General features: G+C 37.5%; 1 protein-coding gene across 1 annotated transcript in view; it reads right to left on the minus strand.

Annotated features, from left to right (window-relative positions):
- Positions 1-15,377, minus strand: part of ngef (neuronal guanine nucleotide exchange factor) — an 89,920-nt gene extending 74,543 nt beyond the window's left edge. The window contains exon 1 of the mRNA XM_049725776.2: positions 14,824-15,377. Within this exon, the coding sequence (XP_049581733.1) occupies positions 14,824-15,043 (220 nt within the window). The 5' untranslated portion in view covers positions 15,044-15,377. The remainder of the gene's footprint in view (positions 1-14,823) is intronic.
- Between the last annotated feature and the right edge of the window lie 520 nt (positions 15,378-15,897).

Raw genomic sequence — 15,897 nt, forward strand, 5'->3', positions numbered from 1 at the left:
GAATCGGTTAAAAAATGTAGAAATTAGAGTAGAAAAACAAAATTTTTGAGAATTTGGTTGAATTCCAAATTTGGAATTTTTGGTAAGTCGGAAGTTGTGGAATAGGTAGGCAAAAGATGAAGAGTTGAAAGTTGGAATGGGTTGAATCGGTTGAACAATGTAGAAATTAGAGTAGAAAAACAAAATGTTGGAGAATTTGGTTGAATTTCAAATATGGAATTTTTGGTAAGTGGGAAGTTGTGGAATAGGTAGGCAAAAGATGAAGAGTTGAAAGTTGGAATGGGTTGAATCGGTTGAACAATGTAGAAATTAGATTAGAAAAACGAAATTTTGGAGAATTTGGTTGAATTTCAAATTTGGAATTTTTGGTAAACGGGAAGTTGTGGAATAGGTAGGCAAAACATGAACAGTTGAAAGTTGGAATGAGTTGAATCGGTTAAAAAATGTAGAAATTAGAGTAGAAAAACAAAATTTTTGAGAATTTGGTTGAATTCCAAATTTGGAATTTTTGGTAAGTCGGAAGTTGTGGAATAGGTAGGCAAAAGATGAAGAGTTGAAAGTTGGAATGGGTTGAATCGGTTGAACAATGTAGAAATTAGAGTAGAAAAACAAAATGTTGGAGAATTTGGTTGAATTTCAAATATGGAATTTTTGGTAAGTGGGAAGTTGTGGAATAGGTAGGCAAAAGATGAAGAGTTGAAAGTTGGAATGGGTTGAATCGGTTGAACAATGTAGAAATTAGATTAGAAAAACGAAATTTTGGAGAATTTGGTTGAATTTCAAATTTGGAATTTTTGGTAAACGGGAAGTTGTGGAATAGGTAGGCAAAACATGAACAGTTGAAAGTTGGAATGAGTTGAATCGGTTAAAAAATGTAGAAATTAGAGTAGAAAAACAAAATTTTTGAGAATTTGGTTGAATTCCAAATTTGGAATTTTTGGTAAGTCGGAAGTTGTGGAATAGGTAGGCAAAAGATGAAGAGTTGAAAGTTGGAATGGGTTGAATCGGTTGAACAATGTAGAAATTAGAGTAGAAAAACAAAATGTTGGAGAATTTGGTTGAATTTCAAATATGGAATTTTTGGTAAGTGGGAAGTTGTGGAATAGGTAGGCAAAAGATGAAGAGTTGAAAGTTGGAATGGGTTGAATCGGTTGAACAATGTAGAAATTAGATTAGAAAAACGAAATTTTGGAGAATTTGGTTGAATTTCAAATTTGGAATTTTTGGTAAACGGGAAGTTGTGGAATAGGTAGGCAAAACATGAACAGTTGAAAGTTGGAATGAGTTGAATCGGTTAAAAAATGTAGAAATTAGAGTAGAAAAACAAAATGTTGGAGAATTTGGTTGAATTTCAAATATGGAATTTTTGGTAAGTGGGAAGTTGTGGAATAGGTAGGCAAAACATGAACAGTTGAAAGTTGGAATGAGTTGAATCGGTTGAAAAATGTAGAAATTAGAGTAGAAAAACAAAATTTTTGAGAATTTGGTTGAATTCCAAATTTGAAAATTTGGAATTTTTCATAAGTTGGAAGTTGTGGAATAGTTAGAAAAAGATGAACAGTTGAAAGTTGGAATGGGTTGAATCGGTTGAAAAACGTAAAAGTTAGAGTGGAAAAACGAAATTTTGGAGAATTTGGTTGAATTTCAAATTTGGAATTTTTGGTAAGTGGGAAGTTGTGGAATAGGTAGGCAAAAGATGAACAGTTGAAAGTTGGAATGAGTTGAATCGGTTGAACAATGTAGAAAAAAGTGGAATGATGTAAATGTGAAATGTCGAATCTGCCATTAAGAATGAATGGGGAAAAATTTGTCGTAAGTTCGCGAATTTTGCGAAATCGGAAAATTTTCGGAACGAGAAAAATGGAAGCGCTCATCTCGTGAATATTTGGAACACGTCAAAAGTGGAACGGAGTGAATAGGATGAACTATGTGGAAGAAGAAGCGGGACAAAAAAGTGTGGAGAATAAAATAGAAGAATAATAATAATAACTAGAAAATGCAATTTCTGGAGAAATTGCGTGTGAAGGCGAAGACTTTGAATCACTTCTTGGGGAATGATGCCGAATGATGTTGAAATGAGTTGAATTTCTTGAGAAATGTGGAAAATAGAAGTGTAATACTAAATTTTTGAGAATATGGTTGAATTTCAAATTTGATTTTTGGAATTTTTGGTAAGTGGAAAGTTGTGGAATAGGCAGGCAAAGGATGAACAGTTGAATGTTGGAACGGGTTGAATCGGTTAAAAAATGTAGAAGTGAGAGCAAATGTTGAATCCCCATAGAGAATGAATGGGAATTAAAAGAAAAAGCAATTGCGCCAAAATATTTTGAAATTTGGAACAAAACGTAAAAAAACAGCTTCAGGAGGTTCACTTTTGGGGTTAAAATGTTGAAACGGGTTCAATCGGACAAAAAATGCAAAAGTTAGCGCCTAATGTAGCTATTTATGACAGTTAATGTTGAAATAAGTTCACTTCCGGGTTGATTTGGGTCACTTCCGGTCTATGTGGGTCACTTCCGGTCTGATTAGAGGCACTTCCGGTCCAGCTGAGGTCACTTCCGGTTTATTTGGGGTCACTTCCGGTTTAAAAAGGTCACTTCCGGTTTAAAAAGGTCACTTCCGGTTTGATTCGGGGTCACTTCCGGTTTACATGAGGTCACTTCCTGTTTACCTAAGGTTACTTCCGGTTTGATATGGGGCACTTCCGGGTCATTCTGGGTTCATTGGGGGCACTTCCGGGTCAATCCAAGATGGCCGCCACACTGGCAGTGGGGGTGAAGGAGGTGAATATGGTAAGCATAAGGTAAACAAAGTGAATAAAGTTGGAATGGGTTGAATCGGTTGGAAAATGTGGAAAGAAGAGTAGAAAAACGAAATTGTAGAGAATTTTTGGTAAGTGGAAAGTTCTAGAATAGGCAGGCAAAAGATGAACAGTTGAATGTTGGAACGGGTTGAATCGGTTAAAAAATGTAGAAGTGAGAGCAAATGTTGAATCCCCATAGAGAATGAATGGGAATTAAAAGAAAAAGCAATTGCGCCAAAATATTTTGAAATTTGGAACAAAACGTAAAAGAACAGCTTCAGGAGGTTCACTTTTGGGGTGAAAATGTTGAAACGGGTTCAATCGGACAAAAAAAGCAAATGTTAGCGCCTAATGTAGCTATTTAGGGCAGTTAATGTTGAAATAAGTTCACTTCCGGGTTGATTTGGGTCACTTCCGGTCTATTTGGGTCACTTCCGGTTTGATTAGAGGCACTTCCGGTCTAGCTGAGGTCACTTCCGGTTTATTTGGGGTCACTTCCGGTTTAAAAAGGTCACTTCCGGTTTAAAAAGGTCACTTCCGGTTTGATTTGGGGTCACTTCCGGTTTACCTAAGGTCACTTCCTGTTTACCTAAGGTCACTTCCGGTTCGATTTGGGGCACTTCCGGTTCATTCTAGGGTCATTGGGAGCACTTCAGGGTTAATCCAAGATGGCCGCCACACTGGAAGTGGGGGTCAAGGGTTGAATTGTGTAAGCATAGTGGAAGTGGGGGTGAAGGGGGTGAATATGGTAAGGATGAGGTGACCAAAGTGAATAAAGTTGGAATGGGTTGAATCGGTTGAAAAATGTAGAAATTAGAGTAGAAAAACCAAATTTTGTAGAATTTGGTTGAATTCCAAAATTGAAAATTTGGAAATTTTGGTAAGTGGGAAGGTGTGGAATAGGTAGGCAAAAGATGAACAGTTGAAAGTTGGAATGGGTTGAATCGGTTGAAAAACGTAGAAGTTAGAGTAGAAAAACGAAATTTTGGAGAATTTGGTTGAATTTCAAATTTGAAATTTTGGAATTTTTGGTAGGTGAGAAGTTGTGGAATAGGCAGGCAAAAGATGAACAGTTGAAAATTGGAATGGGTTGAATCGGTTGAAAAATGTAGAAACTAGAGGTGAAAAACGAAATTTCGTGAAATTTTGTCGGAATTTTTAACGTGAAAACGTGAAATTTTTGAATTTGGGAATTTTGGGAATGTCGAGAATCATTCCGAATGTGGATTGAATGTGCTGAATGAGGTGAATTTAAACGGGGAATGACGTAAATGTGAAATGTAGAATCTGCCATTGAGAATGAATGGGGAAAAATTTGTCGTAAATTCGCGAATTTTGCGAAATCGGAAAATTTTCGGAACGAGAAAAATGGAAGCGCTCATCTCGTGAATATTTGGAATACGTGAAAAGTGGAACGGAGTGAATCGGATGAATTATGTGGAAGAAGAAGCGGGACAAAAAAGTGTGGAGAATAAAATAGAAGAATAATAATAATAACTAGAAAATGCAATTTCTGGAGAAATTGCGTGTGAAGGCGAAGACTTTGAATCACTTCTTGGGGAATGATGCCGAATGATGTTGGAATGAGTTGAATTTCTTGAGAAATGTGGAAAATAGAAGTGTAATACTAAATTTTGGAGAATGTGGTTGAATTACAAATTTGAATCTTGGAATTTTTGGTAAGTGGGAGGTTGTGGAATAGGTAGGCAAAAGATGAACAGTTGAAAGTTGGAACGGGTTGAAACGGTTAAAAAATGTAGAAGTTAGAGCAAATCTTGAATCCCCATAGAGAATGAATGGGAATTCAAAGAAAAAGCAATTGCGCCAAAATATTTTGAAATTTGGAACAAAAGGACAAAAAACGGCTTCAGGATGTTCCCTTTTGGGGTTAAAATGTTGAAACGGGTTCAATCGGACAAAAAATGCAAAAGTTAGCGACTAATGTAGCTATTTAGGGCAGTTAATGTTGAAATAAGGTCACTTCCGGTTTGATTTGGGTCACTTCCGGTTTGATTAGAGGCACTTCCGGTCCATCTGAGGTCACTTCCGGTTTATTTGGGGTCACTTCCGGTTTAAAAAGGTCACTTCCGGTTTAAAAAGGTCACTTCCGGTTTGATTTGGGGTCACTTCCGGTCTATTTGGGTCACTTCCGGTTTGATTAGAGGCACCTCCGGTCTAGCTGAGGTCACTTCCGGTTTATTTGGGGTCACTTCCGGTTTAAAAAGGTCACTTCCGGTTTAAAAATGTCACTTCCGGTTTGATTTGGGGTCACTTCCGGTTTACCTAAGGTCACTTCCTGTTTACCTAAGGTCACTTCCGGTTCGATTTGGGGCACTTCCGGTTCATTCTAGGGTCATTGGGAGCACTTCAGGGTCAATCCAAGATGGCCGCCACACTGGAAGTGGGGGTCAAGGGTTGAATTGTGTAAGCATAGTGGAAGTGGGGGTGAAGGGGGTGAATATGGTAAGGATGAGGTGACCAAAGTGAATAAAGTTGGAATGGGTTGAATCGGTTGAAAAATGCAGAAATTAGAGTAGAAAAACCAAATTTTGTAGAATTTGGTTGAATTTCAAAATTGAAAATTTGGAAATTTTGGTAAGTGGGAAGGTGTGGAATAGGTAGGCAAAAGATGAACAGTTGAAAGTTGGAATGGGTTGAATCGGTTGAAAAACGTAGAAGTTAGAGTAGAAAAACGAAATTTTGGAGAATTTGGTTGAATTTCAAATTTGAAATTTTGGAATTTTTGGTAGGTGAGAAGTTGTGGAATAGGCAGGCAAAAGATGAACAGTTGAAAATTGGAATGGATTGAATCGGTTGAAAAATGTAGAAACTAGAGGTGAAAAACGAAATTTCGTGAAATTTTGTCGGAATTTTTAACGTGAAAACGTGAAATTTTTGAATTTGGGAATTTTGGGAATGTCGAGAATCATTCCGAATGTGGTTTGAATGTGCTGAATGAGGTGAATTTAAAAGGGGAATGACGTAAATGTGAAATGTAGAATCTGCCATTGAGAATGAATGGGGAAAAATTTGTCGTAAATTCGCGAATTTTGCGAAATCGCAAAATTTTCGGAACGAGAAAAATGGAAGCGCTCATCTCGTGAATATTTGGAATACATCAAAAGTGGAACGGAGTGAATCGGATGAACTATGTGGAAGAAGAAGCGGGACAAAAAAGTGTGGAGAATAAAATAGAAGAATAATAATAATAACTAGAAAATGCAATTTCTGGAGAAATTGCGTGTGAAGGCGAAGACTTTGAATCACTTCTTGGGGAATGATGCTGAATGAAAAGATGAACAGTTGAAAGTTGGAATGGGTTGAATCGGTCAAAAAATGTAGAAATTAGAGGTGAAAAACGGAATTTTGTGAAATTTTGTCGAAATGTTTAACGTGAAAACGTGAAATTTTTGAATTTGGGAATTTTGGGAATGTCGAGAATCATTCCGAATGTGGTTTGAATGTGCTGAATGAGGTGAATTTAAAAGGGGAATGACGTAAATGTGAATTGTCGAATCTGCCATTGAGAATGAATGGGGAAAAATTTGTCGTAAATTCGCGAATTTCGCGAAATCGGAAAATTTTCGGAACGAGAAAAATGGAAGCGCTCATCTCGTGAATATTTGGAATACATCAACAGTGGAACGGAGTGAATCGGATGAATTATGTGGAAGAAGAAGCGGGACAAAAAAGTGGCGGGAATAAAATAGAAGAATAATAATAACTAGAAAATGCAATTTCTGGAGAAATTGCGTGTGAAGGCGAAGACTTTGAATCACTTCTTGGGGAATGATGGCGAATGATGTTGAAATGAGTTGAATTTCTTGAGAAATGTGGAAAATAGAAGTGTAATACTAAATTTTGGAGAATTTGGTTGAATTTCAAATTTGAAGTTTGGAATTTGTGGTAAGTGGGAGGTTGTGGAATAGGTAGGCAAAAGATGAACAGTTGAATGTTGGAACGGGTTGAATCGGTTAAAAAATGTAGACGTGAGAGCAAATGTTGAATCTCCATAGAGAATGAATGGGAATTAAAAGAAAAAGCAATTGCGCCAAAATATTTTGAAATTTGGAACAAAACGAAAATAAATAGCTTCAGGAGGTTCACTTTTGGAGTTAAAATGTTGAAATGGGTTCAATTGGACAAAAAATGCAAAAGTTAGCGACTAATGTAGCTATTTAGGGCAGTTAATGTTGAAATAAGGTCACTTCCGGGGTGATTTGGGTCACTTCCGGTCTATTTGGGTCACTTCCGGTTTGATTAGAGGCATTTCCGGTCTAGCTGAGGTCACTTCCGGTTTATTTGGGGTCACTTCCGGTTTAAGAAGGTCACTTCCGGTTTAAACAGGTCACTTCCGGTTTGATTTGGGGTCACTTCTGGTTTACTTGAGGTCACTTCCGGTTCATTTGGGGTCACTTCCGGTTTGATTTGGGTCACTTCCGGTCTATTTGGGTCACTTCCGGTTTGATTAGAGGCACTTCCGGTCTAGCTGAGGTCACTTCCGGTTTATTTGGGGTCACTTCCGGTTTAAAAAGGTCACTTCCGGTTTAAAAAGGTCACTTCCGGTTTGATTTGGGGTCACTTCCGGTTTACCTAAGGTCACTTCCTGTTTACCTAAGGTCACTTCCGGTTCGATTTGGGGCACTTCCGGTTCATTCTAGGGTCATTGGGAGCACTTCAGGGTCAATCCAAGATGGCCGCCACACTGGAAGTGGGGGTCAAGGGTTGAATTGTGTAAGCATAGTGGAAGTGGGGGTGAAGGGGGTGAATATGGTAAGGATGAGGTGACCAAAGTGAATAAAGTTGGAATGGGTTGAATCGGTTGAAAAATGTAGAAATTAGAGTAGAAAAACCAAATTTTGTAGAATTTGGTTGAATTTCAAAATTGAAAATTTGGAAATTTTGGTAAGTGGGAAGGTGTGGAATAGGTAGGCAAAAGATGAACAGTTGAAAGTTGGAATGGGTTGAATCGGTTGAAAAACGTAGAAGTTAGAGTAGAAAAACGAAATTTTGGAGAATTTGGTTGAATTTCAAATTTGAAATTTTGGAATTTTTGGTAGGTGAGAAGTTGTGGAATAGGCAGGCAAAAGATGAACAGTTGAAAATTGGAATGGGTTGAATCGGTTGAAAAATGTAGAAACTAGAGGTGAAAAACGAAATTTCGTGAAATTTTGTCGGAATTTTTAACGTGAAAACGTGAAATTTTTGAATTTGGGAATTTTGGGAATGTCGAGAATCATTCCGAATGTGGTTTGAATGTGCTGAATGAGGTGAATTTAAAAGGGGAATGACGTAAATGTGAAATGTAGAATCTGCCATTGAGAATGAATGGGGAAAAATTTGTCGTAAATTCGCGAATTTTGCGAAATCGGAAAATTTTCGGAACGAGAAAAATGGAAGCGCTCATCTCGTGAATATTTGGAATACGTCAAAAGTGGAACGGAGTGAATCGGATGAATTATGTGGAAGAAGAAGCGGGACAAAAAAGTGTGGAGAATAAAATATAATAATAATAATAATAATAATAATAGAGAATGGTGTAGAATAACATATGTGTGAAGGCCATCGCCTTCACACAATAATAGAGAATGGTGTAGAATAACATATGTGTGAAGGCCATCGCCTTCACACAACTAGAAAATGCAATTTCTGGAGAAATTGCGTGTGAAGGCGAAGACTTTGAATCACTTCTTGGGGAATGATGCCGAATGATGTTGAAATGAGTTGAATTTCTTGAGAAATGTGGAAAATAGAAGTGTAATACTAAATTGTGGAGAATGTGGTTGAATTTCAAATTTGAATTTTGGAATTTTTGGTAAGTGGGAGGTTGTGGAATAGGTAGGCAAAAGATGAACAGTTGAAAGTTGGAATGGGTTGAAACGTTTAAAAAATGTAGAAGTTAGAGCAAATATTGAATCCCCATAGAGAATGAATGGGAATTAAAAGAAAAAGCAATTGCGCCAAAATATTTTGAAATTTGGAACAAAAGGACAAAAAACGGCTTCAGGAGGTTCCCTTTTGCGGTTAAAATGTTGAAACGGGTTTAATCGGACAAAAATTGCAAAAGTTAGCTAAAATGTAGCTATTTAGGGCACTTAATCTTGAAATAAGGTTACTTCCGGTTTATTTGGGTCACTTCCGGTTTGAATAGAGGCACTTCCGGTCAAGCTGAGGTCACTTCCGGTTTATTTGGGGTCACTTCCGGTTTAAAAAGGTCACTTCCGGTTTAAAAAGGTCACTTCCGGTTTGATTTGGGGTCACTTCCGGTTTACCTAAGGTCACTTCCTGTTTACCTAAGGTCACTTCCGGTTCGATTTGGGGCACTTCCGGTTCATTCTAGGGTCATTGGGAGCACTTCAGGGTCAATCCAAGATGGCGCCACACTGGAAGTGGGGGTCAAGGGTTGAATTGTGTAAGCATAGTGGAAGTGGGGGTGAAGGGGGTGAATATGGTAAGGATGAGGTGACCAAAGTGAATAAAGTTGGAATGGGTTGAATCGGTTGAAAAATGTAGAAATTAGAGTAGAAAAACCAAATTTTGTAGAATTTGGTTGAATTTCAAAATTGAAAATTTGGAAATTTTGGTAAGTGGGAAGGTGTGGAATAGGTAGGCAAAAGATGAACAGTTGAAAGTTGGAATGGGTTGAATCGGTTGAAAAACGTAGAAGTTAGAGTAGAAAAACGAAATTTTGGAGAATTTGGTTGAATTTCAAATTTGAAATTTTGGAATTTTTGGTAGGTGAGAAGTTGTGGAATAGGCAGGCAAAAGATGAACAGTTGAAAATTGGAATGGGTTGAATCGGTTGAAAAATGTAGAAACTAGAGGTGAAAAACGAAATTTCGTGAAATTTTGTCGGAATTTTTAACGTGAAAACGTGAAATTTTTGAATTTGGGAATTTTGGGAATGTCGAGAATCATTCCGAATGTGGTTTGAATGTGCTGAATGAGGTGAATTTAAAAGGGGAATGACGTAAATGTGAAATGTAGAATCTGCCATTGAGAATGAATGGGGAAAAATTTGTCGTAAATTCGCGAATTTTGCGAAATCGGAAAATTTTCGGAACGAGAAAAATGGAAGCGCTCATCTCGTGAATATTTGGAATACGTCAAAAGTGGAACGGAGTGAATCGGATGAATTACGTGGAAGAAGAAGCGGGACAAAAAAGTGTGGAGAATAAAATATAATAATAATAATAATAATAGAGAATGGTGTAGAATAACATATGTGTGAAGGCCATCGCCTTCACACAATAATAATAATAATAGAGAATGGTGTAGAATAACATATGTGTGAAGGCCATCGCCTTCACACAATAATAATAGAGAATGGTGTAGAATAACATATGTGTGAAGGCCATCGCCTTCACACAATAATAATAATAATAGAGAATGGTGTAGAATAACATATGTGTGAAGGCCATCGCCTTCACACAATAATAGAGAATGGTGTAGAATAACATATGTGTGAAGGCCATCGCCTTCACACAATAATAATAATAATAATAATAATAATAGAGAATGGTGTAGAATAACATATGTGTGAAGGCCATCGCCTTCACACAATAATAATAATAGAGAATGGTGTAGAATAACATATGTGTGAAGGCCATCGCCTTCACACAATAATAGAGAATGGTGTAGAATAACATATGTGTGAAGGCCATCGCCTTCACACAATAAAGGACAGCAATAACAATAGTGTGAAGGTCTTCACCTTCACACTAATAATAATAAAGGACAGCAATAACAATAGTGTGAAGGTCTTCACCTTCACACTAATAATAATAAAGGACAGCAATAACAATAGTGTGAAGGTCTTCACCTTCACACTAATAAAGGACAGCAATAACAATAGTGTGAAGGTCTTCACCTTCACACTAATAAAGGACAGCAATAACAATAGTGTGAAGGTCTTCACCTTCACACTAACTAGAATTTGCAATTCCTGAAGAAATTGCGTGTGAAGGTAAAGAGGTTGAATAAATACTTGGGGAATGTTGCAGAATGATGTTGAAAAGAGTTGAATCGGTTAAAAAATGTAGAAATTACAAGGGAAAAAGGAAATTTGGGAAAATTGGGTGTGAATTTCAAAATTGAAAATTTGGAATTTTGGGTAAGTGGGAAGTTGTGGAATAGGTAGGAAAATGATGAACAGTTGAAAGGTGGAATGGGTTGAATAAGTTGAAAATGTAGAAATTAGAGTAGAAAAACAAAATTGTAGAGAATTTTTGGTAAGTGGGAAGTTGTGGAATAGGAAGGCAAAAGAGGAACAGTTGAAAGTTGGAACGAGTTGAATCGGTTAAAAAATGTAGAAGTTAGAGCAAATCTTGAATCCTAATAGAGAATGAATGGGAATTAAAAGAAAAAAAAAATTGCACCAAAAGTTTCTGAAATTTGGAACAAAAGGAAAAAAACGGCTTCAGGAGGTTCACTTTTGGGGTTAAAATGTTGAAATGGGTTTAATCGGGCAAAATTTGCAAAAGTTAGCGCAAATGTAGGTATTTAGGGCACTTAATGTTGAAATATGGTCACTTTCGGTTTGATTTGGGTCACTTCCGGTTTGATTAGAGGCACTTCCGGTCTAGCTGAGGTCACTTCCGGTTTATTTGGGGTCACTTCCGGTTTAAAAAGGTCACTTCCGGTTGAAAAAGGTCACTTTCGGTTTGATTTGGGGTCACTTCCGCTTTGATCTGGGGTCACTTCCGGTTTACCTGAGGTCACTTCCGGTTCATTCGGGGTCAATTCCGGTTTGATTTGGGGCACTTCCGGTTCATTCCGAGTTCATTGGGGCACTTCAGGGTCAATCCAAGATGGCCGCCACTCTGGAAGTGGGGGTCAAGGGTTGAATTGTGGAAGTGGGGGTGAAGGGGGTGAATATGGTAAGCATAAGGTGAACAAAGTGAATAAAGTTGGAATGGGTTGAATCGGTTGAAAAATGTAGAAATTAGAAGGGAAAAACTAAATTTTTGGAAAATTTGGTGTGAATTTCAAAATTGAAAATTTGGAAATTTTGGTAAGTGGGAAGGTGTGGAATAGGTAGGCAAAAGATGAACAGTTGAAAGTTGGAACGAGTTGAATCGGTGGAAAAATGTAGAAATTAGAAGTGAAAAACTAAATTTTGTGAAATTTTGCAAAATTTTGTGCAAATTTTAAAAGTGAAAACGTGAAATTTTTGAATTTGGCAAGTTTGGGAATGTCCCCAATGTGATTTGAATGTGTTGAATTAAGTGAATTTCAAACTGGAGCAACGTAAATGTGAAATGTTGAATCTGCCATTAAGAATGAATGGGGAAGAATTTGCCGGAATTTTGTGAATTTTGCGAAAACGGAAAATTTTTTGAACGGAAAAAATGTAAGCACCCGTGTCATGAATATTTGGAATCAGTGAAAAGTGGAATGGAGTGATTTGAATGTGTTGAAAGAAGTGAATTTCAAACTGGAACAACAAAAATGTGAAATGTTGAATCTGCCATTAAGAATGAATGGGGAATAATTTGCCATAAATTCGTGAATTTTGTGAAAACGGAAAATTTTTTGAACGAAAAAAATGTAAGCACCCGTGTCATGAATATTTGGAATAAGTGAAAAGTGGAATGGAGTGAATCGGTTGAAGTATGTGGAAGTAGTTAACGGACAAAAAAGTGAGCGGAATAATAAAGGACAGCAATAACAATAGTGTGAAGGTCTTCACCTTCACACTAATAATAAAGGACAGCAATAACAATAGTGTGAAGGTCTTCACCTTCACACTAATAATAATAATAATAAAGGACAGCAATAACAATAGTGTGAAGGTCTTCACCTTCACACTAATAAAGGACAGCAATAACAATAGTGTAAAGGTCTTCACCTTCACACTAATAAAGGACAGCAATAACAATAGTGTGAAAGTCTTCACCTTCACACTAATAAAGGACAGCAATAACAATAGTGTGAAGGTCTTCACCTTCACACTAATTACGTTAAGTTTCTGTCAAAAAAATTACCATCATGAGAATAAAATTGGGGGGAAAAGCATTAGAAGAATATAGTATTTGCAAGCGTATGAGAACATTCATTCATCTGTTCATCCATTCATGCATGCATTCATTCATTCATTCATTGACTGTATTAAATGGCAGACTGAGCCTCACATTTGCCAGGATTTGGCAACAGCCGGAAGGAAAATCTCCCTCTTAGGATGATACCTAGAACAGAACCCAGAACCCCAGGCTTTGTTGGGCAACTGTCTGCTTTGGCCAGTTGGACTGAGCGAGTGAGACAGAGTAGAGGGACAGAGGGAAGCTAAAGAAAACAGGATAGAGGGGTTGAGTCACCAGGGGAAGGACGAGAAAACTATGGGTATAACAACAGTCCTAACAACAACAGTAAGTCAGAATATTATGAGAGCTGAATCACAATATTAACAAGCGAATGACAACATTGTCTCACTAATGTAAAGACCATATCTAAAAACAGCAGTCTGTCACTACATGTATTATAATAAAAGTTTGTATTTATTATTTTCAGTTTGGCCCTCATATTCCTTTGTACTTAGGGCGTTAAATAGCAGCAGAATGGAGACACTCCCTGGAAATTAGCATCAAAAATATGCATGAACCTGTTAGTGATTCGTCATCAGTGCATAACATGTAGAGTGAAAAATATACAATCAATAGCTTCTTTGCTGTCCAAGAAAACATTTTCTCATTGCATCAAAAAGTCAAATTTAAGTGTGGGAAAACGTTCTTGTCGCCTCCCAAGCAGCAAAATGTACCAAATACGATTTGGTATTTTTGGTTTATTTTCGAGTGAAAGTTGACTTCACTGAAAAATGATTTGATCAACAGCGCTTCCACTTTTCTGTACTTGTGTGCAAAATCAACAAGCTTATCAAGAGATCTGACAATGCATTTTGACAGGCCTCGTTGCTTTTTATGACTTGAACTGCCTTTTTAATACATGCCTGTCTTGTTATGTATTTATTACCCTATAACCCCTAGTTGGTTTGTTCTATGCTGGGCAAAGTCCAAGCCCAAACACTTTGGTGCGGCTCAGTGAAAATGTTTAAGACCTGTTCAAAATAAGTTTCTTTACACAGTAAAATAGTAAAAAAAAAAAAGCCTTTGTATCATATAAATTGATAGTTGTTTAGTGTTGGTTCAATTCAATTTAAACATTTACTCCTAATTATTTTTACTTTGTATGACGAGATCAGATGTTGACATGTAACAATTAGGTATTACTCAGACAACTGTGTTATTTTAACCCAACAGGTTACTCAGGTTGCACTCACAGATTTACACGACAGCAGAATACGTGGCAAACCCTGTTCTTCATTTAGTAGTTGTCAATTTCACAGTGATATAGCGCGACACAACATGGCAACTTAGTTGAAACCTTAAGTAGAGTATGGAGACTATAATGTCTCTAACAGAAGGATGTTTGTTTCTACAATAGGAAATAGGACATTCACTTTAAAGAGACTAAATTTGACTTGTTTTTCAAACTGTTACTGATGAAGGAACAGCTGGTCAATATAAACAAGTGTGACTATAGCTATGTCCGCAAGTGTATGTATGTGTATCTATGTCCGCAGTATGTGTGTGTTTTGCATCTGGATGAAAAGCTGTGTTTCGACAAATATCCTCATTTGTGGGGATATGAACATAGTCTAATTTCAAGGATGTGCAAAAAAAGTTAACGATAGAACTAAAGCAGAAATTGTTACTTAAAGCTTGTTTCGCTACACATTTAAATGTTCTTCTGTTCTAATACAACCATTTGCACTTACCAAACAGTAACCTATGCTAAAATTTTATGAAACCTTGTACTTGTGTGTTGCATTAAATTAAAGAAAAAATCATATTGGATTGCTCGTGGACTACTTGTGGCGTCTCGGGAACCATTGGTGGTCCCATGGACCACACTTTGAGAAACACTGGCTGACATGTTTGACATAATGTATTGTGTCCATTAGGTACAAGCTCAACATTTAGTATAAACATCCGAGATAACTTGATGATTTGATGTTTTCTTACTTTCTGAGTTTTCAGAGGCAGCCATTCTCTTCTTCCTCATTGAACGGTAAAAGCGAGAGTTTCTGCGAATAGGTTCTCTGCTCAGGCCCACCCTGGATTCATCATCGTCGTCATCATAGTCCTCCTCGTGGTTGGCGAGCACCACAGTGGTGGGATGCTTGTCAGGGCTTTCCTGGGATTTTGTCCCCCACTTGCCCCGAAACAGAGCAGCCACAGACATGCTGAATGTATCACAGATCTCGATATCAAGTGCGCTAAGAAAATTCAGTAAGACTTCGAGCAAACTGTCTGAAAGTAATCCATCCTAATCAGCCAGAATCCAGAAGAAAATCCATCTTGAGAAATGATTGGCTTCAGTGATTATGTTCATTTAAAAAATACAAATAAATCCCAAACAGGAACGATGAATGGTAGTGTAACCAACAAAACAAAAAGGTCAATGTTGCTCAGGTCCTCTTCATTCTGTCCTGTTGTTAGCTACGCTGGCAGCCAGTGGGAGCAGAGTGCTTTGCTTATTTCTACCTAAGCTGTAATTATTGCATTTATGACTCGCTCTCCCTCTCCTGCTCTTTGTCCCTCCTCTGTTTGGCTCCGTCCCTCTCTCTACACCACCCTGTAACGCGCTGACATTCCTAAACTCAACCTGGCCTGCCTGCCTGTCTGCCTGCCTGCTTCTGTGCCTTAAAATGCACTCTGTTGCCGAACCAGAAAAAAGAACCACTGGCAGATTACAGTGTAATGTGGCTCTCCATTTTAGATTCTCTCCTCCGCCTTAAGTGAAGTTAAATTATATATCAAAAGCAGAGAAAGAAATGACTAAAATAACTATGCTAGCCAGTACTGTAAGTGATTTACCATGTGTGTGAAAGTGTGTGCTAAGAACTGCGAGTAATGTTCTTGATCCAGTTGAGCCAGGGCCCCATACACATTTTTTGTTTTCTGGTCAGCTGACATTAAGAGTTTAAAGTTCACTTTTGCCTTTTTACATGGTGGGATTAAGCCTGCATGTGTTGCTATTTAACCATGCCGTGTCCTGTCCCACTCTAGCCTTACTGCAAATTGAGGTTTTTTATC

Source organism: Syngnathus scovelli, chromosome 7, assembly GCF_024217435.2.
Source record: "Syngnathus scovelli strain Florida chromosome 7, RoL_Ssco_1.2, whole genome shotgun sequence".
NCBI lineage: Eukaryota > Metazoa > Chordata > Actinopteri > Syngnathiformes > Syngnathidae > Syngnathus > Syngnathus scovelli.